This window comes from Sphaerodactylus townsendi, linkage group LG05 (genome assembly GCF_021028975.2).
Source record: "Sphaerodactylus townsendi isolate TG3544 linkage group LG05, MPM_Stown_v2.3, whole genome shotgun sequence".
NCBI classification, from domain to species: Eukaryota; Metazoa; Chordata; class Lepidosauria; order Squamata; family Sphaerodactylidae; genus Sphaerodactylus; species Sphaerodactylus townsendi.
In genome coordinates this window covers 39,133,459-39,155,710 of record NC_059429.1, presented here as the reverse complement: position 1 = coordinate 39,155,710, position 22,252 = coordinate 39,133,459, and the positions used below count along the sequence as shown (strand labels likewise).

General features: G+C 41.5%; 1 protein-coding gene across 1 annotated transcript in view; it reads left to right on the top strand.

The window, feature by feature from the left end:
* Positions 1-22,252, top strand: part of LOC125432334 (putative ferric-chelate reductase 1) — a 40,212-nt gene that overhangs the window by 13,174 nt on the left and 4,786 nt on the right. The window contains exons 5-14 of the mRNA XM_048495771.1: positions 3,831-3,922; positions 6,571-6,652; positions 7,502-7,687; positions 9,716-9,817; positions 10,373-10,514; positions 12,341-12,454; positions 14,541-14,650; positions 16,882-16,968; positions 17,635-17,732; positions 19,017-19,075. Of these exons, the coding sequence (XP_048351728.1) occupies positions 3,831-3,922; positions 6,571-6,652; positions 7,502-7,687; positions 9,716-9,817; positions 10,373-10,514; positions 12,341-12,454; positions 14,541-14,650; positions 16,882-16,968; positions 17,635-17,732; positions 19,017-19,075 (1,072 nt within the window). The remainder of the gene's footprint in view (positions 1-3,830; positions 3,923-6,570; positions 6,653-7,501; positions 7,688-9,715; positions 9,818-10,372; positions 10,515-12,340; positions 12,455-14,540; positions 14,651-16,881; positions 16,969-17,634; positions 17,733-19,016; positions 19,076-22,252) is intronic.

Here is a 22,252-nt window from a genome sequence, read left to right as displayed (position 1 = left end):
ATCCATCGTTTCCCACTGTCAATGTATCAATGTAGCATCAATGTATCAATATTTAAATACATCAATGTACAGATATATCAATGTGTTGATTTATTAAAATGTTACATTCCTCTGAAATATTTTTATTAAGTTTTGTATTCTTTTAGGTAGCTTTAGGTAAAGAATGCTAGAGGTCTATGAGCGGGGAAGAAGGGTGCATGTGCTGCAGGACGTTGGGCTGCACAGGTGTAATACAACTTCCCCATACTAATTTCCCTTGCAAATTTTGTAATTTGGAAACACCCACAGGCAGAATGTCATGGCGACACCACAAACCCAGGGTAGGAGAACACTATTTGCAAGGAAATACATTATTCCTGCCTCGAGCCAGAAAAAAGCTGAGGAGGCTGGGACAAGAGTATGCAAAACACACTGCTTCCCCTCGCATGAAATGGAGGCAAATTTACTACTGACAAAAGGCTGACTAAGATGTGGGATTCAACTCCTCATGAACCACATTGAGCCATATTGAAGGGCCCTGGCTACCATCTCTTTCCAATCATATTGTATCTCCCAAGGTTGTGCAGATAAAACAGAAGAAGAGAGGACAATATGCTGTGAAATCCCTGTGATAAAAATGTGATTCACAGATAGACACTGCTGAATAAAACTTTGAACTAGGATCCAAAGAGTTACTTCAGGTTTGCCCAAACTCTTCCAGATTACCCCCCCCCCCCGCTTTTTAAAGTCTCCTTAGTTTCAAACTAAGGCCTCTTCCGCACACGCAAAATAATGCATTTTCAAACCACTTTCACAACTGTTTGCAAGTGGATTTTGCCATTCCGCACAGCTTCAAAGAGCACTGAAAGCAGTTTGAAAGTGCATTATTCTGCATGTGTGGAATGAGCCAGTTTGCTATATGGCACCTAAAATGTAGCGCCGGTGAGAATTTGGCCAGCACGGCACTCCAGATGTTATGGGCGATGAAGATTCCCATCAGCGAAGCCTTCATGGCCCATGCCTGGCGCGAGGGGCTGATGGGAATTGAAGTCCATAACATCTGGAGTACCAAAGGTTCACCACCACTGCACGTATTCTCAAACATAAGGCCATTGATTTCAGTGGTCTTGGGAACTGAGCACTGCAGTTTGTATATGGTCCAGCTTAAGGGGAGAGTCAAAGGGTGAAATCTATAGGTTCGTTGAGGATCGAGGCTGTGTGATGACCTTTTAATGGGACAACTCCATCCACAAGCTGGGCACTTGACTGCCCCCGCCCCCCCCCCCGCCAAAGAGGTTTCCCAGTGATGTGAAGATAATGAAAAAGTCATATATCCTCCTTGCTGCCCAGGAGCCTCTATGGGCCACAGTGGACTTATGCCAGCCAGAAGGCTGGCTGAAGTCCCAGCTGCAGCTTGCTGGCATAATGCTGGCAAAGGTCAGGAGGGTACTGACTAATGTCAACTCCTCTCCTCGCCACACCCCGGCCCACCCCTGCTTGCTGGCGGGGGCGCTGGGATCCTGGTGCAGCATTTACTGCTGTGTTCCAGTACTGGGGGTGGGGATGCCAGTGAGATGGCCTCTCTGCTGGGGTGAGTTCCACTCCCACAGGTGGATCACACACACCCGGATGGGGCTCCATCTTTGATCTCATATGAATAGAGAAGGCAAAAGACTGAATGAGAATTGTTGCCCCAGAGCAATAGGCACTCTTTTACGCATCCAGTGCTTCTCAAAGGAAATCTGAAGCATTTTGGTAGCTTTTAGTGCTTAAATGTGAATTCCAATTACCACCTGTTATTGTAGGATTCAAGCAGGAAACATAGTCACCAACCCTGGCCAAGAGTTGCAACAAAATAATTGTTACATCAGTGGTGGTGATGATTTCTAGCCTTTTTACAATCTGTTTTGGGTTCATCCCCCTCATATTGATTGGATATTTATCTTCCTCTTCATGAGTGATGGACTTGCTGCATAGACTCAAGGTTATGGATATATGTTAATTGTTTTACCGTTAGTTGAACTAATATTAACTTCTTTATGTTAATTAAGCCTCATAATATTCCAGGCTAAATGAGGTCTATGCTTTTTAAAAAAAAAGTCTGTGAAAAGGCACAGGGATTGGGTCACTGTGAATCTCATAGCACGTGTGTTATGTATGGAGGTTGCTTTTAGAGCATCAGCAGTATCTATCCACCGATGCAGTTCCAAAGACTTTGGAAGAGGGTACAGCGTTTGCTGTCAGTTTCCCTTCCCACTGCAAGTCCAAATTCCACCCCCCCCCCCATGACCCTCAGGAACAATATTTCAGGGAATTCAGTGGGCTGCAACAGGAGAGGGCTGCAACAGGAGAGTCCATGGGGCTTTCCCCACTTACCTTCTGCTGCGCGCTACTCCAGGAAAGTAGCGCGGGGTCCAGCGGCGCTCCCCACTTGCAAGGGCGGCAACCACGCAGCCGCCCCGACGCTGCTGCTCTTGCACCACCTCAGCGCGCATCATTCCTGGCACTAAAGAAACGGCACCTTTTGATGATGCGCGGGGTCGTGGGGAACCCCAAGAGCGCGCCAGGAATGACGCGCGCTAAGGGGGCACGAGAGCGGCGCGCAGCAGAAGGTGAGTGGGGAAAGCCCCCATGTGATGGGCTTTGGATAGGATTAATAATCTCAAAGTGGATTTCTCCCAGAATTACAACTAATTTCTTGTGTTTAGTTCCCTTGGAGCAAATGGCAACTTCAGACAGAAGCCCACGGTTGATATCGTACCCTCACTGAGCTTCTTCCCCTTCCCAGGCACCTGCCCCAAATCTCCAAAATTTCCAAAGATGGAGTTAATGACTCTAGGCCTTCACTGGTGGCTCATTAGTTCAATACAAGCCACTAGATTTTTATGATTTTAGAGCCCAGGCGTAGTCCACATGAGCTTTATGGTTTTAGGGAAGAAAAGGAAGAGTAGGGCTATCTCCCTAGTAATTATTTATTTTGAGGGAAGGTATGTTAATGTTCATTTCTGTATTCCTTCCCTGCCTTCAACCTAGCCCTGAGGCATTCATCCTTAGCTCCATTGCTTCAAGCTTTTGAGTGTTATTGGAAGGACACAAATGCCTCCTGCTCCTCACCCAAAGAAAGTTCCAACGATCACTCAGGTCTTATGGAAGAGCCAGGGAATTCATTCCTGTCACCTGTGGCCACAGTGGATTTCTTGTGCTAGTCTGAGATCCCAGTGACAGAGATTTTGGCCACTGCAGGAGGCATTTGTACTTCCTGCCGTCTTCTGTTTGACAGCTTTCCTAAATGTTCATCCCAGTCCATTCTTCTTGTTGCCAAAGCCACCACTACCCAATGGTGTTATTGGCTTGTGCTTCTGAGAATTCATACTTGTATTATTCTGATAAAAAGACCAGTAATGTTGTGGTTAGTTTGTTCTCAGCACAACTGCCTAACCAATCATTATACAATGTTCTCATTTTCTTAGCTACAACTGACAGGCAAATTAGACCAACTGTTGCTTTGTATTTCTAAATGCCCTTGTCACACATCTTGTACACCTCATAGACTGCAAAAATTTCCTTGTCAGGTTGCAGAGTCAGTTGGAAATGACCAGACTACACAAAAGTGAGCTTGTTTGCCTCAGAGGAGCTTGGTTATCTGTATTAACCTGTCAAGTAGAGACAAGAATTTCATTGCATAAAAGATACATATGTGAAGTAAAAAGTGTTTCTATACCAGAATCTTGATTCTTTGTATGGACTTATTTTCACAAAACAATATTCATCATGTTATGTTTTCAGAATCCTCAAACTGTTTTGTTTCCTTTCGTATCATGTTTATATATTTTTTAATCTTTTAATTATAGAACTCTTCTGTGAGTCACAGTGACAGGGGAAATAAACAAAATATATCTGCGATTTGGGTTGCTCCTCCTGATGTGAGTCATGTTGTCTTCAGGTAAGTCTTATTTGTTTGAACAAGTTAGCAGACTTTAAAAAACCTAATTTCCACAAAGGGCAAAGTAACCTTAATGTTGTTATAATATACTGGACCCTGGAAAACTATGCACAGTTCCAGTCCCCTTTCTTTACTGGCATCAGAGGCATATTGGGGAAAATGGCGCCCGGAGACAACTCCTTCTCCAGGTGCCCCGCCCCTGCCTCCCAGCCTCTGTACTGGCCAGCTTTTGAAAGTATGGAGGCCGGGTGTGGGGCTTGGGGGTGTGGCCCTGCCCCCAAGCCCTGCCCCCAGCCTTCGTGCTTTTAAAAGCCAGCTTTCAAAAGCCGGCCTTCAGGGAGCTGGAGGGGTGGGGCTTGGTGGAATGCAGCTGGAGTGCACACCATTTGGTCTTGGGGGAGTCCCAGGAGCCCCCAACATGACCAAAAGGCGTGCGCCCAGGAACATGGGTGTCTCCATGTCCCTAGGGCGGTATGCCCCTGACTGGCATGATAGTAAGATCACACTTTTAATTAAACCATAGTTACACATATAATTTATGAAACTGACTTGTTACATTTTCCATGTCTTCAACATTTACTGTGCAATCCAAAGAAGGGAGGGCAGCAGCTGAAGCAGAAGGGTTTTGCTGGCACCTGTACCATGAACGCTGTGTAAAGTGGCACAGATATGCTGGTGCAGAGAGACTTACCCTGGTGGTGGGGTGTCACAGTGCAGGAACCAGGAAGTGGTCATCCATGTTGTTGCTCCTTTATCACAGGAGGGTGCATCAGCATTCCAAAAGGACTTTCAGCCAGGGAACGTTCCCTATACTGGCAGCCAACTTATGCCACAAAGTGTGGCATATATTGGTCTTCCCTATGGGATTTTTCAGGCAGTGTGTCCCCCCCCCCCCACTTCCTGCATTACCTCAAAGTCTTTTGGAGATGGTGTGGGTGCATGGCTGCAGTGCCATCCCCAGCTGCAACTCTACCACCCTCCCCCTCTTTGGATTGGGCGTCTAGTCTCTTCCAACATATTTTATTATGATCTCAGGTACAAGGGGCTAACTTTTTTATAACATTTATTTTGAATTTTAGAATGGAGCATAACTCTTCATACAAATGCACAATGCAAGAGAAGTCCACCTCACTAGCACACTTTGATTCTAAAAATTGGGTGATGGCATTATTGCATGCAATTCTGATTTGCTAGTTGGAATGATAATGATAAAGAACAAGCGGGGCCCAGCCACGTGTTGCTGTGGCTTATTGTGGTAAAATGGAAAAGGAACAGTAGCAGCAAATCAATTGCACAGGCCAGCAGTACGTGCTCATGCAAACACGCAGCCTGATACTGTGCGATGTCATTGATGTGTGGGACCGCATTCCTTGGGGGGGGGGGGGATGGAAAAGCACACCTCCCACACATCTAGGCTGGCTGGTCATGATCATTTACCTGGGAGTAAGTTTGGTTGGTGGCAATGGGTGTCGCTTCTAAGGAAACCCTCTGAGGGGCGTGACGCAGCCATTCAAAGTATGTCATGGTTGCTCTACCGAGCTTACTCCTGAGTAATGCGTGCCTGGTTTTCTTAACTGTAACTGCAGTATTCAGGGAATCTAGGGTGCCTGGCCCCTCCCTCCCATCCCTTGCATGTCGCCCCTCACTCTCTTCCCTCCCTCACTTCTCTTCCCTTGCATGCCACCCCTCCCCCTCCTTCCCTTCCCTTTTCTTCTGCTAGGGTGGGTGGGTCATATCAAGATGCTGGTCCCCCTGCCTCCCCTCCCTTGCATGCCACCCCCCACTGTCTCCCTTCTCTCCCTTCTCTTCCCTTGCATGCCTCCCCCTCCGTCCCTTTCCTCTCCCTCCCTCTCTTGCATGCCACCCCTCCCTCTCCCTCCCTTCCCTCTCCCTCATGTGTATGTGTGTGTATGTGTTTCACTTCCACTCGAGTTACTGCCTATGTACTGTTTCCACTGCTCATATCTGGCCATCTGAGTGAACATTCTAAGCAGCACGAACATTGTAAGGGTGACAGTTACACACAGGCAGCTGCATGTCCTTCACCATGGAGCGCCAGGAAAAAGGCGTTTTACCTGGGCAAGGTGTGAAATTTCAGGTATGTGAACATCTAAAAACACTCTCACCTGGCTGACTATATTGGCTGGGAATTTTCAGAGGAATTGGCCTAGCAGTTACTGAGTTATACTATCATCAACAAAAACACTGTTAGCTTTTTATATACATAGATTGAATGTTGTATTCATGGTAGCAGTCTTGCCTGTCAAATAGTGAAGCTGTTTTCCAGATAGTTCTGTGGCATTAGGAAGTACATTGAAAACAAAATGCAAAAAACTAGCTACAGAGATGTATATCAGACCTCCTGAATGTGCAAAAGTCATGCTATGTGCAATTAATTACCCCCCCCCCCCACCCATACACTGTAAATTGTTATGTGGCACACTTAACTCCAGTAATGGGAGAAGTTCTCAAGAACTTAGTAGACAGCAGTACATGACTGACTTTCACTATATGCACTGGTAAAACATAACAGTTGATGTATAAAATGGAGATGAAATTTGCAGTAGGGAGATATGGGCCAGCTTGTCAGAATGATCTCAATGCTTCTTATGATTTTGTATCACTGTGAGTTTTTATTCCCTTTACAGAGCCACAGTGCTGCATAATTTCACAGTTTTCTGGACTGAGATTCACAGCCAAATTCTTGTATCTTCCAGTTCACAAGTTTCAGTAAGTTTTTCATGTGGTCATGGTCATATATTTATATCTGCATGTAATAATATTTCATTTTTTGGTTCAAAACTTTGTGTTGCTATCTGTGAACCACAATCAATTTCCCAGAAGACTCTATGTCCCCCCCCAAAAAACTGCTATTGAAGTTGCAGGTGGACTCTCATGGATAAATTGCACAGGTCATTGATCCTCCTCTCCGCCCCCCCCCCCCCACATATAGCTGTCATGCTGCAAGTTTGTTTGTCCATGAAGGTCACTGTGGGGGAAGGGGATGGTAGAAAAGATTAATGTCCCTGAATGTCTTGTAGTTACAGTTTGTAGGATCTGACCCTTTGTTTTCAGTTGCTTTCCAAGTTTTTTGATACATCTTTGCTACAAGGTTTACTTTAGAAAAACTATCTTTAATCATAGGCTTAAAGAAAACTTGGTATATCCAAATGTGGAGAAACTGTGGTATGTTAATATTTGAAGTAAATAAATAACTGAGGACCTTACTTACTTATTCTGAAATATATGTTCAGTTACAAGCCTCGATTTACATTCAAGTAATGGCTCTTAAAGAATATTCTTGTTTGATAAAGTTTGAGATACCTCTAGGGAGTAAGTGACCTGAGCACTGCTGTAACAAATGCATCTAATGCCAATGTGAGGAGGAGCATTGGCCTTATGCATTTCATTGTACATGAGTTCATGTCGAATTTAAGTTCATGCTCCTGTAATGTTTAACTTGTGAAGAGCATTTGTGATGTTCTTAAACTAGAGAATATAATCTCAAATAAAGTGTAGTATTAATTCTTTTTTTAAAAGGTTCATGGTTAACATTTGGGGAGCTATTTCTCATTGCAGATATGCTCAAAAGAAGGTTGTGGTGTACAGAAGTTCTGTTTCAGCACCCCTGCAGGCTGTGATCCACATGACTCAAACTGTTACTTTATGTCATCAGAGGTGTTGAAGAGTGGTGGTTTCAAATTTGAAATGAGTGGACTTTCAGATGGATATGTAGCTGTTGGTTTTTCCGATGACACTATTATGGTGAGATAAATGTCACAAAGCAAAAAACAGGTGCAGGTGGATATATGTTTTTATACTTCTCGTTTGTAAACATGGATGCTGGTCCCCCTAAATTCTGAGTGTACATCAGAAGAACCAGGCAGGCAAACGAGGCAGTTATAACTGATCTGCAGGCAGTAAGGGAGAAACTTAAAATGCAATCTTTTAATTGCTTTGGTGGCCCTGAAGAGAATAGATGATGGTGGTGGTCAGTGAGGATAATAATGGAATGTCATCCACTATCCACTTCAGTTGGTTTAGATCAGGGGTCTGCAACCTGCAACTCTCCAGATGTTCATGGACTACAATTCCCATCAGCCAATTGGCCATGCTGGCAGGGGCTGATGGGATTTGTAGTCCATGAACATCTGGAGAGCTGCAGGTTGCAGACCTCTGGTTTAGATGTAATGGCAAACTGTGTTTTGACTTTATGTGAATTAGCTCATGTTCTTTCTGCCTTTTACTCCTCCTCCTTCACTTTTCATGCAGTCATTTAGATAGCTACCACTTAATTAGGGCAGAAAATAATTTGCTACAACAATGCCAAACTATGGGTTCATATTATAAATGATGCTTGTCATTGGTTACTTGGATGGGATATTGCGGGCACAGTGCATCTTCAGCAACTCTCCTTGCCTTGGATGCAGAGCTCCTCTACTGCAGGGATGAAAATAGGTCAGTAGTGAATCCCAGCAAGAAAGTGGAGGAAGTAGTATCTTCTTTCTTCTGTCCTACTCCCTCAGCAATCATGCTGTGGATACCATTCTCAATCAGACTCACTGATGCTGTGGAATTCGAACCATTTGGTTCTAGTGTTGGCAGGAATGGACCTGTTGCGCACAGTGATGTTAAGTGGTAACTAGCTGAACTAACTAGCTGACAGCTGTAATCCGTATTTGTCCTTCTCTGGAACATGTTTATAATATTTTACAAATGGGCTGTACTCTTTTTATTTTGTTTAGTTGTTAACTGAATGGATAACTACATGGGTACTTTAAAATATTACAGCCAATTTTTGAAACATTACAAACTGCTCTGGGAGAGAAGGGGAAATGGAGCTACAGCCAATCAGTGCTGTCCACAGCCAGGAATCATTTGATCAGCACCGTACAGAGACAGCTCTCCATTATAGCTTTCAGAACTAGAAGGAAGGGGAAACTTGGTTTGTCTTGCAGATATGTCAGTATGCATGTTAACAGCAAGATAATAAAAGTTTAAGTTCAGCTAGCAAATTACATGAAGTACAAATAGCAGTGGTTGGAATGTTGAACTAGGACAGGGGTCTGCAACGTGCGGCTCTCCATATGTTCATGGACTACAAATTCCATCAGCACCTGCCAGCATGGCCAATTGATGGGATTTGTAGTCCGGTGGTGGGATTCAGCAGGTTCGCACCACTTCAGCAGAACCAGTTGTTAAAATGGTGCTTGTAAACAATCAGTTGTTAAATTATTTGAATCCCACCACCGGAACCGGTTGTTAAATTATTTGAATCCCGCCACTGTTGTAGTCCAGGAACATCTGGAGAGCCGCAGGTTACAGACCCCTGAACTAGGATCTGGAAGCCGTGGAAGCTCACTGGGGGACTGTTGACCAGTCACCCTTTCTCAGTCTAACCCAACTCACATAGCTGTGGTTGTGAAGATGTATTGGAGGAAGACAGAATGATGCAATAATCCACTTCCAGAAAACTAGGGTATAAATAAATATTATCTTGTGGAATTCTGTATATCTTTTTAAGTGATATTTCTGGTCTTCCAGTGTTGTCTGCTCGAGCTCCTCTTGGCTTTCATGCAGATCTGCAGTCCCATCTGAAATGAAAGGCTTGAAGAGCAAACAGTTTCATGTTTGTTAGCAGATCTACAAGTGGCATCAACAAAAACTGGCATATTTCCATTGTTCTAGTTGTGGGGGTAAAAACAAATGTGAGTTATGCTTACCCTTAGTAATAACTGCTAGTGGATGAACCTATTGTACTGCCTTTGTTTATGTACCTAAATCTTTTCGTAGGGGAACGATGACATCTATATTTGTGATAAGAATGCTTCAGATCACATTGAAGTTCAACATGCCTTCTCGACTGGGCGTACTCGTCCAAGCAGAAAACCTCTGGTACTGACAATGTTTTTCACTTCTACTAATTTTAAAAACAATATTCTAAGTATTATACAAAATATAACAGGATGTAGTCACTGCTGCCCTGTTTCCTCTTGCCCAAAGTGTTTCAAGACTGAAATATCACTCTTCCTCAGATGCGACTGTTCAGAATCTTTCCTTTTCTTGCTGACTTTTTAAAAAAGCAATTGTGCCATCTCAAGTAATTTCTGCATGAGTTTGGTCTGTGAGTACAAGTAAAGGAACTGACCTCTAAACTGGATTGTGGTGTTTGCTTTTTTTCAGGGAATAGATGGCATGGATCTAGTAGTATATAATTTACTGAAAATACTCATGTTCAAATTTTCAATATAAATTTATTTACAGGTCTCATTCCTTCCAAAAGCACATATAACGGGCCCTCAATTATTCCTCATTCTCATGAAAATACAGAGATATTTCAAGAGTCACAAGAGAATTTTAAATTATTGCTGTTGTTTATTAATTCTATATTTAGAAATATATAACTGTACGATAACTGTGGTCAAACATATTAATAATATTTTTTTCAAGGGGAAGGTGGAAATTCTGGCAACATCCTTTAACAACGGAATCATTGGATGTTCTTTCATTTCAAGAAATACCATATCAACTCAATCAAGAGCTGGTGACAGTTTGTATTACATATTTTTGACTTATGGGCCAACATCAGCTGGTGAGTCTCATGTCAAAGCAGGAGGGGGAGACAACATTTACAAGAGTAATTTGGTCACTTGAAAACTAAAGAACAGCTGTAAAGCCTTAATTGTAGCAAGTATTTTGGAGTAGTTGAAAGACTTTTATTACCACAGTATTTATAGATAATGCCCCTCATTAAAACTGTTGTGGCACTCACAAACACTTTATGTTCTGAGCTGATTCATAACATTATTATTCTTACAATATATGAATTAACATAAGAAATAATTCCAAAAAGTTTATAGTTTATTTAAAATAGAAGGTGGCCAATTATGCCTGGAACGCTTACCTTGGGACTCTTCTCCATACAGTGGGCTTGCAGTGGGATCTGCTCCTGTTTTCCTGTCTGGGGTTTACACATGTGTTTTCCTGTCCCTCCTGGACATGCAGTTTTTCTGCAGAGAACTCTCCAGGCCTGGATATCTTCTCCACAATCAACTTATTCTTAAAGGCATAGATCTAATTACCCTCAGCTGGCTTAGTCTTTAAACTGAACTTTTATCAATATTACTGTTCCAAAAATGACCCCCCCCCCCAAAAAATAGATGAGTAAAGTAATTCCCTGGATTACATGATGTTAAAGAAGACCTTTGAACCAATATTCTTTCCCCTCCCCCACTCCATGCTGTTACTGCTGTTTCCAGAGGTCAGAGAGACTTGTAATTTCCAAGCTCTCTCTGTTATTATTATGTTGAGATATCGATGTATCAATGCAGACAATGAGTGAGCTTCTATGCTTTCATTTGATGGAAGTTGGTGCAAGTGGGAAGGCATGGACGACAGTGTGAGAGGCTGGCTGGGCAGTGGGAAGGCTGGCTGGGCAGTGGGAAGGCTGGCTGGGCAGAGGGAACATGTCTAGGGTAAAGCTGTGCTCACTGGCAAAGCTGCCTGCTCTGGTGGTAAAGCAAAATTTAAATTGTGCTAGATGGGGTCTTCCTTGCTATGGAGGGAATGAAAAATGAAAGCGGGGCTTGAAGAAATGCATCTGAACAAGAAATCTTGCTGTGACAGACATTTGCCCCCACCATGCAGCAAACACGTTGCGCATAATCGACCAGTGACCAGAGGCAAGGGTAGATAGGTTTCCTGTAATTTTAGTAATTTTGTAGAAAATGAGATTAACATCTCATTCCAGAGCAGTCATGTGGGTGGGCACGACACCATTCCAGTGCCCCACCCCCATGATCCAAAGGACTTTCCCATGGCGCGGGAAGCCCCCCAAAGTTTTTAAAAAAACCCTTACCTTTAATTCTCCCATGGGGAAGTGGAGATATATTGTGAAAATCACTGCGTGTATCCAAGGCCTGCTTCACTAGTGCTAGGGGGCTGAACTGGCAGTGGAAGCTAAGGTCGGCTCCACCCCTGGGAATACTCCTGCCATGCTGACGCAGCTTGGGGCAGCAGGAAAGCACCAGTGGAGAGCTGGGCACCATGGCTGGGTGTCATGGGCACTAGCTTAAGTGCCCTGGGGAGCGCACTTCCGCCAGCATAAGTTTGTGTCACATCCAAATGGGGATTTCCTCCCTCCTCCCAGATTGGGCTGTTAAGATCGTGCAAATGCATATGCTGAAGTACACTCTTCTATTCAAACATTAAAGCAGCAATAAACACAGTGCCATCTTAAGCATTGTTACACTTTTATGTTCAAGTCAGTAGTTTAGAATGGTGCAACTCAGTTTAGGATTTTGTTGCTGGGTAAATGTTCTTCCCAACATGTTTCATAATCTGAGGCAGAACTTCATCTCTTGTAGAGGAAGGCACTGTGGTTGTTAGTCATTTTTTCTTTCTTTTGAATGTTCAAAGGACTGATCCGGAAACATCCAAGGACACCCTCCATCACTGCACAGAGGGTGAACATTGCAAGCTATGAAATACAAGGTGGCACCTGGTTTACACCACTGATTATTAAGACTCACGGTAAATGATTGTGTGAGAACAGATTTACGATGTCGTTTCTCATCTGGCTTTTGTAGTACCTTGTGAAGACAATCCTAGTGAAACTTTGTTTTTCTGAATGGATTTCACATGTGTTCAAGGGTGACAAAAGGAGAACTATTTATTTATTTGTTTACATTCTACCCTAGAATATATATATTACCCTAGGGCTCACCTTCCTGCATGGACTACCCTTGATAAATGGAACCAATCTTTCACCACAATCGAGCCCTAAGCAGAATTACAGTTATTCTTTATAATATATATTTTCCATAAAGCAATAAACATTAAATACATAAAATTGTACAAGAAAGAAAGAAAAAAGGAAATGTTAACAAAACCTGAGAAAGTTATTGCTATTTCAATCCCATTTATCTATTTCTTTTATATAATAAACATAGTTTATGTTTAGTAATTAATATTTTCCCCATAAATCTTTAAAAAACAAAAAAGAAACAAAAACAAAGAAAAACCAACATAGAACAAAAACATTTTTTAAAAAAACCAACAAATAACAATCAAGATAAACTACAGATAAACTAACTTTAAATAACAGTTACTTCCTCTTAGCAATTCCATTGAAAGACAGACTTTCATTCTTTAGTTACAATTCTTATCTTTTGAAATATCAGCATTTCAAATAATTAATCATTATTATATTTTTCTTCAGAATGCAAATAATTGACAAGTGGCAACCATACTTCCAAAAATTGGATTCTCGCCGCGACTATCATATATAAGAGCAAAGTCTCAAGCTTTTTTTGGTCTATTTTTATTTCTATTATATTTAAGAGAAAGATTTCAGGTTTAAAAGGAAATTCTATATTCAATATTTTCTTGCTGTTACAGAATATTTTATACCAATAGCCCTGGCTAATTTGACAATTCCACCACATGTGGATAAAAGATCCCTTCTTGGTTTGACATTTCCAACAATAATAAAAACAACTGCATGTATAATTCTTGCTCAGAGCACTCCATTACCAAGCTTCTTGCTGAGAGATTAACAAGGCGATCGTTACAAGGGAGTTGCTTTGTTTAGGGTTACACTGTAGGAACTGTTTTAAATGTTACTTTATAAATCAGAGTTCAGATGCACGTAAAAATGCATATCAGATTTCCAAGGATTATACTTAATAGGATTATAATTATTATAGGATGGGGAGACTTGTCTTGGCAGTAGCATGTGCGAAAGGAGTCTTAGTAGATCATACACTGAACATGAGTCAGCAGTATGATGCGGTAGCTAAAAAAACAAATGCAATTTTGGGCTGCATATAGTGTCTATATCACACAAAGTGATAGTATCACTTTGCTCTGGTTTTACCTCACTTGGAGTCAAGTTCACCATGATTAAGAAGGATGTTGATAAGCTAGAACAAAGTTGACAAATATTGTGAAGGGTTTGAAAAGCAAGTCATGTGAGGAAAGATTGAAGGAGCTCAGTATATTTAGCCTGGAGATGAGATAACGGAGAGGTTATACGATAGCCATCTTCAAGTATTTGAAGGTCTGTCATATAGAGGATGGAGCGGAGCTGTTTTCTGTTGCTGTATAAGGCAGGACCAGAACCAAATGTTTGAAATTCAGTCAAAAGAGTTTTCTGTTAAACTTAGGAAGAATTTCCTAACAGAGCAGTTCTTCAGTGGAACAGGCATTCTTAGGAAGTGGTGGATTCTCCTTTGGAAGTTTGGAGGTAAGCAGAGACTAGATGGCCATTAATGCTGATTCTCGATGCTGATTCTAGATGCTCAGTAATGTTGAGTCTACATCTCACTATGAATTTAGGCAGATATTTGAGGGAGAGCATGAAGGGTTGAGCCAGTGCCCGGCACTTGTGGTTGTTTCTTATATGGCCAGGATAATGCCGATCACCAATTTGAGGTCAAGAGGGAATTTTCCCCCGCCCAGATTGCATGCAGGTTAAAAGACTGGTGTTCTCAGCCATGCAGTTGAAGAAGTAGCATCCCAAGTTATAGAATACTGGGAAACAATTCTGCAATTACTGAAATGTTTTAATATATGAAAATTCGTCTTTCATTTCTGCTGCTTTTGTTTTTTTTTAAAGGGGCTCTCATGTTGGTTGCTTGGATGACCACAGGCAGCATAGGAATGGTATTTGCTAGGTATTTGAAGTCTATTAAAAAAACTCTACTGGGAAAAGATGTTTGGTTTCAGGTATGTACACAAATCAGTCTAATCTGTGATTGGACAGAGAGGGCTTTTGTTTGTTTGGGTTCAGAAAACAAGGTGCAAGTAGATAAAGAGATGTCTTACAGGTCAGTTTGTGTTTGTGAAAGTGTATCTGAACTTTTGAGCTGCATAGGTCATGAAACTGGTTGGTCAAATAAAAATCAATGTTTTTAAAATAAAATATATTTTTAATTTACGTATGTTGAATCTTAAAAATATAAATCAGATCTTTAAAAATAAAATGCTATTTGAGAAAAAAAATCTAAAAATATTTTTATTTAAGATATATTATAGTCCAAATATAGATTAGTTTTACAATTATATTCATTTAAAATGTTTGGAAAATGAATTCCATTAATCCATTCATAATGTCATTCTCTTTCAGAGGTTTCTCAAAAGATTTTTGGGGCAGTATTTCTATCTTGAAATTATCACAGATGCTCGGTGCTCCAGTTTTCAAAACTGAATTTGTGACTGCAGAGATAACATGCCCCTTCTTCACAGAAAAAAATGTTATAAAACAGAGTTGAGAAAAAAGACCTCAATCCCAATGTTCCTTTGCATATCTATGTACACAGAATCAAACCCTACTCTCCTAAGAGCCAAATTTCAAGAAGTTCCATGAATAGAAGATTGTTTGGAGTGGAATAGATCTGCACAAGGAGCTAAGTGTGTATGTGTGTAGGAAGGAGGGGCAAGTAGATTATACCAGCCAAAATGAGTCTCTATGTAAAAAACTATGATTTAAATCTAGTCTTACTGACTAGTGATTTAAACTGTGATTTAAACATGATTTAGATCAATTTGATTTAAATCCACCCTGTTTTTAAATAATGTAAATTAATGGATAAGGTTTATATCACAATTTTCAATCAAAGTTTTTTTGAGGCAGCTGACAATGATAATATAATTGAAAACAATACAAGCACAATAATTTTTTAATAAATTCACAGCTTCATTCACAGAAGTATATGCAAAGTTTTTGCTTTTTTTGATTAACAATCGGGATGCAATTAAAAACAAACACCTTGAATACCCTTTCTCAAACACAAATGGGCTTAATAGCAAAACTTAGCATTTATATAGTATTTGGCAAGTGTTCAAAGCATTTCAGATTAATTACTGTAAGGTCACTTTTACTGATCTTATATTGCAGATCAGACACGGAGGATGAGATATTGCAGATCAGACACAGAGGATGAGAAAATAGTAGCTTTCCTAAATAAATGTGTGACTGGATCTTACTTTACATTCTATACTTTACATCTGTTCACCATGGAAATTTGTAGTTGTAGTGCAGCTGCAAGTTCCCATTGGCAACTCACATAATACAAAATATGTAGTTTGGCCCTGATTCATACTTGAACTCATGACCTCAGAGTCTTAGCCATTATAAAGGAACAGCATCACTTCTGTTGAGCTGTTGTGTGTCTTTCACCCATGAAGGTAGTTATTAAAGCAGGCGCAAATGTTTTTTTTTTGGAAAAAAAATGCAGTGTCTACCTATGAAGATGTTAGCGTTGTGGAAACAAGTTGGGCTGGGGGAGATCAAGGGTTGTACTCGAAGATACATTTGGAGTAAATCCAATTCCAGAGGGCGCTGCCTCTGGATTGTGGAGGTTTGGGTAGTGCTGAAGAGCTTAAGCCATGCTTATTGCCTTATCCTGCACCACACGCTTCAGCAGTTCTGCCAGTGTGTTTGACTGCTTGAACAAAGGTCTGGGTGCCAAGCAAAATGATCTGGTGTGTTACTGTTGTTTCACATGTCAGGGGTTGCCTTGCATATTATATAAAAATGTTACAAACAGTGCCTCTAAATCTTGCTTCATACTATTGCTCCCGGTCCTTATGTTTTAATGGCTTTACCATGCATAGCATGAGTATGTTATGCTGTGCCTGGGATTTCTCTCTTCCTTTATATAGGAGTAAAATTTTCTACCCTTTTCTGGTCAAGTCAGTTTTTCTGTATATCCATTACTACTGAAGTAGATCAGCTCCTATAAATCTTGATCACCTTCACTTGGGCTTAGGGTTTTGCACATTTCCACCTGCAGGTGGTGAAAGAGAATCAGAAATTCTATTTAAGAAGAGATCGTTCTCATGAGGAAGAAAGTGTGTGTTTTTAAGATGTATGAAAGTGACATACCAGCGAAACAGAAACAATTCTTTGTATTTTATAGTTGTCATCTAATTTCAATATGTGATTTCCCCTTTAGATCCACTTTTGCATGATGCTTCTGACTGTACTTGCAACAGCAATTGCTTTTATATTGGCCTTTGTAGCAAGGCAAGGATGGAGTAGTGTAAGTTGTGTAAATTAAGAAAAATCTCAGGCCTTGGCAGCAACTAATTTTGGAAACTGAGGACTGCTTTCAGTACTTTTAAAATCTACTTTAAAAAAGCTACTTGGTTCTTTTTGTCTGCAGAAATATGGATATTTATTGATTTATTGATTTTAATTTGTGCTCTATTTATATGTTCTGTCGTTCACCGCCCTGAGCCCTCCGGGGGAGGGTGGTATACAAGTATAATAAATAAATAAAATAAAATAAATATTTGTTGAGGTAGTCCAGTTTGTATAGGCTGGCTTTTCTACCTTGTTTTCATCTGGGAAATGAATAAACCTACGGAATTTTTAAGCTTATCCCTGTGACTCGTGACAGTTTTTTGAAAACTGTGTGATTTAGTGCTGAACTGATATTTTTCTCAATCCTTTACATATGGGAGAAAAAGGATTTCTGCAAGGTAAAAAGTTAATATTATTTCAAATTTGAAGAACTGAAATACATGCCATGTCATTTACTTTCAGCTACCTCAAACAAAGTCAACTGTCTTTTTGTGGCATTTATTTTGATGCAATTTAAATTTTTTTTTTATAATAACTGAGGAATTTTCTTTTTTCAATGACATTATTTCACTGGTACTTACAAGGCTGATATGTCAATTAAACACTTTCTCTTCTTTCACAGGGTGCAGAAACTCATGCCGTTATAGGATGTGTTGTTATGATTCTGTCCTTCATTCAGCCATTGATAGCTTTTTGTCGTCCTTCTCCTCAAAATAACAGGTTTGTATATCATATATTTAATAAGAACGGATTATATGCATATATTTACTGTTCTTGCTATAGAAGGGAATTTAACTTGGTCAAAACTATTCTGGGATGTACAGAACGATAGCAAACAGTTCTTTCGCAGTTCTGATTTGAGATTTTCAGAACGTTAGGCCAATACTACTGGAGATTCATTTTAAAAATAATCAACTACCTATATGTATGTACTATTCTTCTTGCTTCTTTTCATGTTTCAAAGTGTTTAGTGGTTTCCATATGGGAATAGGCTTTTGAAGTTTTCCTGTTGCTGCCAATACAGAACACTGGAGATTTCCTCACAGTTTCTTTGCCTCATTCCACTGGCAGTGGCTATCCCACCTCCATCAAGCAGTTTGGACACAGACTTTTTCGATAGGTTTTTTAATTAACTATTTTAGTACTAGCAGTATTGGGCTAACAGTACAACAAACACAAGACAGCTATTGGTGGGAAGCACGGTGGGGGGAGCAATCCTGCATGCTGGAGTAAGTGTGTTTATCCAACCCCAAAAGCTTCTCTTAGGAAAATGACATCGAACAGCAAAATGAACAGCAAAACAAAGAGCTGATCTGTGCCCATTTGCAGCCATTTTGTGATGGCCCCATCCCAATTGGAGCCATTTTGTGATGGTCTATTCCTAATGGCAGCCATTGTGTAATTGGCTCCTTCCTCATGATAGCTGTTTTATGGTGATGCTGCCACCCTTTTTCAAATTCAAAAATTACCCACAGACTCTATAAACTTGGGAATTGCTGGATTAGAATGAGAAAACTTTGTGTGTGACTTCTCCTCCAGAAGGCTGTCAAAAGCCATTTTGTAAAATCAGGACCACATTACCTGGGAAAAGTTGTCCATATTATTGCTGCCATCCGATGAATTTCGTCAAGACTTACAAACACTGTGGCACCACAGGTTGGTAACTACAAATATTACCTGTTACAGTGCAGTGGTTTTTGAAAACAGCATTGCTTATTTGAGGCCTGGTGTTTCAGGGCTTGTGGAAAACAACCATCCACCTTATTCACTGGTTTGGGATGTGACGTAAATACATCAGTGTACCTGCTATGTCATTTTTTCCCCAGTGACAGCCCTGGGTGTGCTAGTTTAGAAGGAAGTCTCGATTTATTACTGAGTGAAAGAGAGCCTTGCCGCCCATTGGCAGTCTATTCCATCACAAGTAGGCATGAAACCGTATCCCTGCCTAATGTTCACACCTTAAAGAACAAAGGTATCTAACAGAGTTTTGCATTGCATCAACAGGAGGTTCATTTTTAATTGGTTTCACATGCTAAATGCATTAGTCATCAAAGTATTGGCAGGTAAGTGGATGTTTCTTTCTAACTTCCAAGTACAAATGCTCAGTTCCCATTGAATATGACAGTCTAGAAATTTGCATGACTTTGATGGGATACCACATTAAAAAAATCAGACAACTGCAATGGAATGTGAACATCATGATCCTAATTCTAGTGGTAGGCTGTAGACGCAAGGAAACAATATACATAAGGACAACTTGACTGGATGCAATTCTTATATGCATATCCTCACAGTGTAAGTTGTTTAAGAGAAAGTTTTTATCTCTTGAATCGCACAGAGAAACTGGAGCACAAGTGGCCATTTTTGTTAAATAATGTCTACTTAGCAGACATTCAACAGGCATAGGTGGAGCTATTCATAGTCAAGCAGGGCATATCTAAATGGTAGATCTGCACCAGTGTAACAGTCATTTATTTTTCCCAAGAAATCTTAGGAATTATGAGTTGTATCGGGAACTTCACGAATTTCTTATTGAGAATTCTTACCTCTCTGCAATTCCCATGATTCTTTTAGGAGTGGCCATGATAATTGGTGGTAGAAAGTGCCATCCTGCCACAGCTGACTTATGACAACCCTGTAGGTTTTCAAGGAAAGAAGCAAACAGAGAGGTGTTTTGCCATGACAGTTAAAGTGGTATCAAAAATATTTGTAACGTAACCAGAAGTTCTTCATACAGTGACGTCAGAGTTCCTGAGGCCACAGGTTTCTGTTTCTCCATGCCACTCTGCTTCCCTGCACTATGCTGAATTCCATCTTTCTCCAGTTCTTGACTTCCAGATAATGCAGGAGGAACTGACACAATCAAAAGGCTATCAATTAAGTATACTTATGCCAAGGTATTAAAATGAAACAATTAACACCATTCTAAGAAATTGTACTACTGCCTGAAGAATTTGGCATTTTTAACACTGAATTTACAGACCTCATATACTTTTTTTAAAAATGTGGAATTTTGTCATGTGGGCAAAGAAGAGCCAGAACTTTTTTTCATTTTTTCTTTGGTGCCTGTTCCCATTTGTCACCCATTTGTGGTTTTGAAAGCTGGGTGCAATGCTGCTCAGTCCCTTGGCCTTTGAAGTTCCCCAAGGTTCCAGCCTGAACCCCATGCTTTTCAACATCTATGTAAAGCCTCTGGGAGAGGTCATCTGGAGATCAGAACTGAGTTGCCACCAATATAAAGATGACCATTATTGCTACCAGCACATCTCAGAGAGGCTATGGAAACCATGAAGGCAGTTTTGGAATGGATGGGCACTAACAAGCTGAAACTTAATCACAATAAAATAGAAGAACTACAGTTGGGGGCAGGGGTGTACTGGCATAAACAGCACCCAGGAGCAAGACCTTGTTTTTGTGCCCCTGCCCCCTTTTCCCCGTGCCGCTGGCCTCTGATAGAGGTTGGGGGTTGCAAAAACAAGACCTTGCCCACGGCAGGCTCCCAGGCCGAGGCCAGCTGCTGCCGCCCGCCACCTACCTCTATGGGGGGCTGCACCAGTCAGCCAGAGAGGTGTGGGGGGTGCGTCAGCACACGACGGAGAGGTGCTGCTTTGCTGGCTGGCGCTGGCACGCCTCTTCTGGGAAGCCACGGGCCATGCTGGGAGCCTACGGGGAGGGCAGGGGCTGGCCTGCAGAGAGGGCGGGGGGGGGCTTGGCAGTGGGTGTCTCGGGCTTTGTGGCAACAGGCCCGCTCCTGCCCTCACTGGACCCCCGGGGGGGGGGGGAGCTGGCCTGCAGCCATAGTGAGCAGCTCATGCCCCAGCACTGCACTGTGGGAGAGGCCAGGTATGGGGACCTGGCTGATGCCTCCACATGACAACATGGCGTGCGCCCGGGGACATGGGTTACCCTGTGGCCCCATTAACAGTACGCCACTGGTTGGGGGAGGTTCTAACTTGGGTAATGGATTATCCCCTGGTCTGAGTGGGGTTGCACTCCCTTAAAGCAGCAGGTTTGTAGCATAGGGATACTCCTGGACCCAGGCCTCCTGGATAAAAAAGAGACAGGAGTGGTCAGCAGCTTTGGCTGATGAGCCAGCTGCGGCCTTTCCTGGCCAGAAAAGATCTTACCACTGTGGTGCATATCCTGGTAACATCTAGGTTACATTACCGCAGTGTTCTCTATGTGGGTCTGCTCTTGAAAACTGTCTGGAAGCTACAGTTGGTACTGGATGCTGTGGTTAGAGTGTTGACTAGAGTGGGTTGTAGGGATCATATAACTCTAGTTTTGTTCCACATGCACTGGCTTAAAATTTGCTTCTAGGCTCAATTCAAGGTGCTAGTATTGACCTTTAAAACCCTGTAAGGTCTGGGATCATCATAGTTCAAGGACTGCCTTCTTCTCTCACTCCAGTCATCCTTGGAAGCCTGAGGCTAGATGTGTGGTAAGAAAAGCCTTCATTGTGACACCAAACAATGGCACTACCTCTCCAGGGAGATTTGTGTGACTCCTCCTTTTTGGCAGGAGGTGAAGAGTTTTGTTTTGTCTGTATGATGCCCCTTCACGACTCACACAGAGTGGCTACTACCCTTGGCAACTTCTCTCTCTCTGTCTGAGATTCCAGCTTACCAATTGGGCAGGTTGTCACACTTGCTACCCTTCTCATCTATTTTAAAATCTCTGGAGATCCATAACCATTTCCCCTCTGAAGTCCTCTATCTCACTCACAGAGACATCTGCAGACAGGGTAGTCTAGCCCCCTTTAATAATAGGCCCTCACTGTCACAGAGTTATTGGGATTAAGGCTCAAACACTGTTCCATTCACACAGACACCATTTATTCATATCATAAACATCTGTAGACTGAGATCCTCATTAGGGTGTGTGTGTTTCTTTTTCTGAGAGACAGAACCCACAAGGTTAAACAAAATAAGAAGTTAACTTTTATTTATGGCTTGAACGTATCATTGAAGAAAGTACTGTAGAGGTTACAACACTTCACTTTTACTGAACTGTTCCCCTTTTTCAGCATCTTAGATCTTGTGTTATAGACTTACTCTTTTTAGTCAACAACCTCTAAGCTAATCTTTTTCTCAGCTCCACCCAAATCAGACATACTGTTTACACACACTCTCTCTCTCTCACTGCCTTCCCCTAACATCCCTCTTACTGCAGTTTTTCAGGTGTCTCTTAACAAAATACGACTACAAAATCCTTTTAATTTACTGTCGGAATACCTGTGG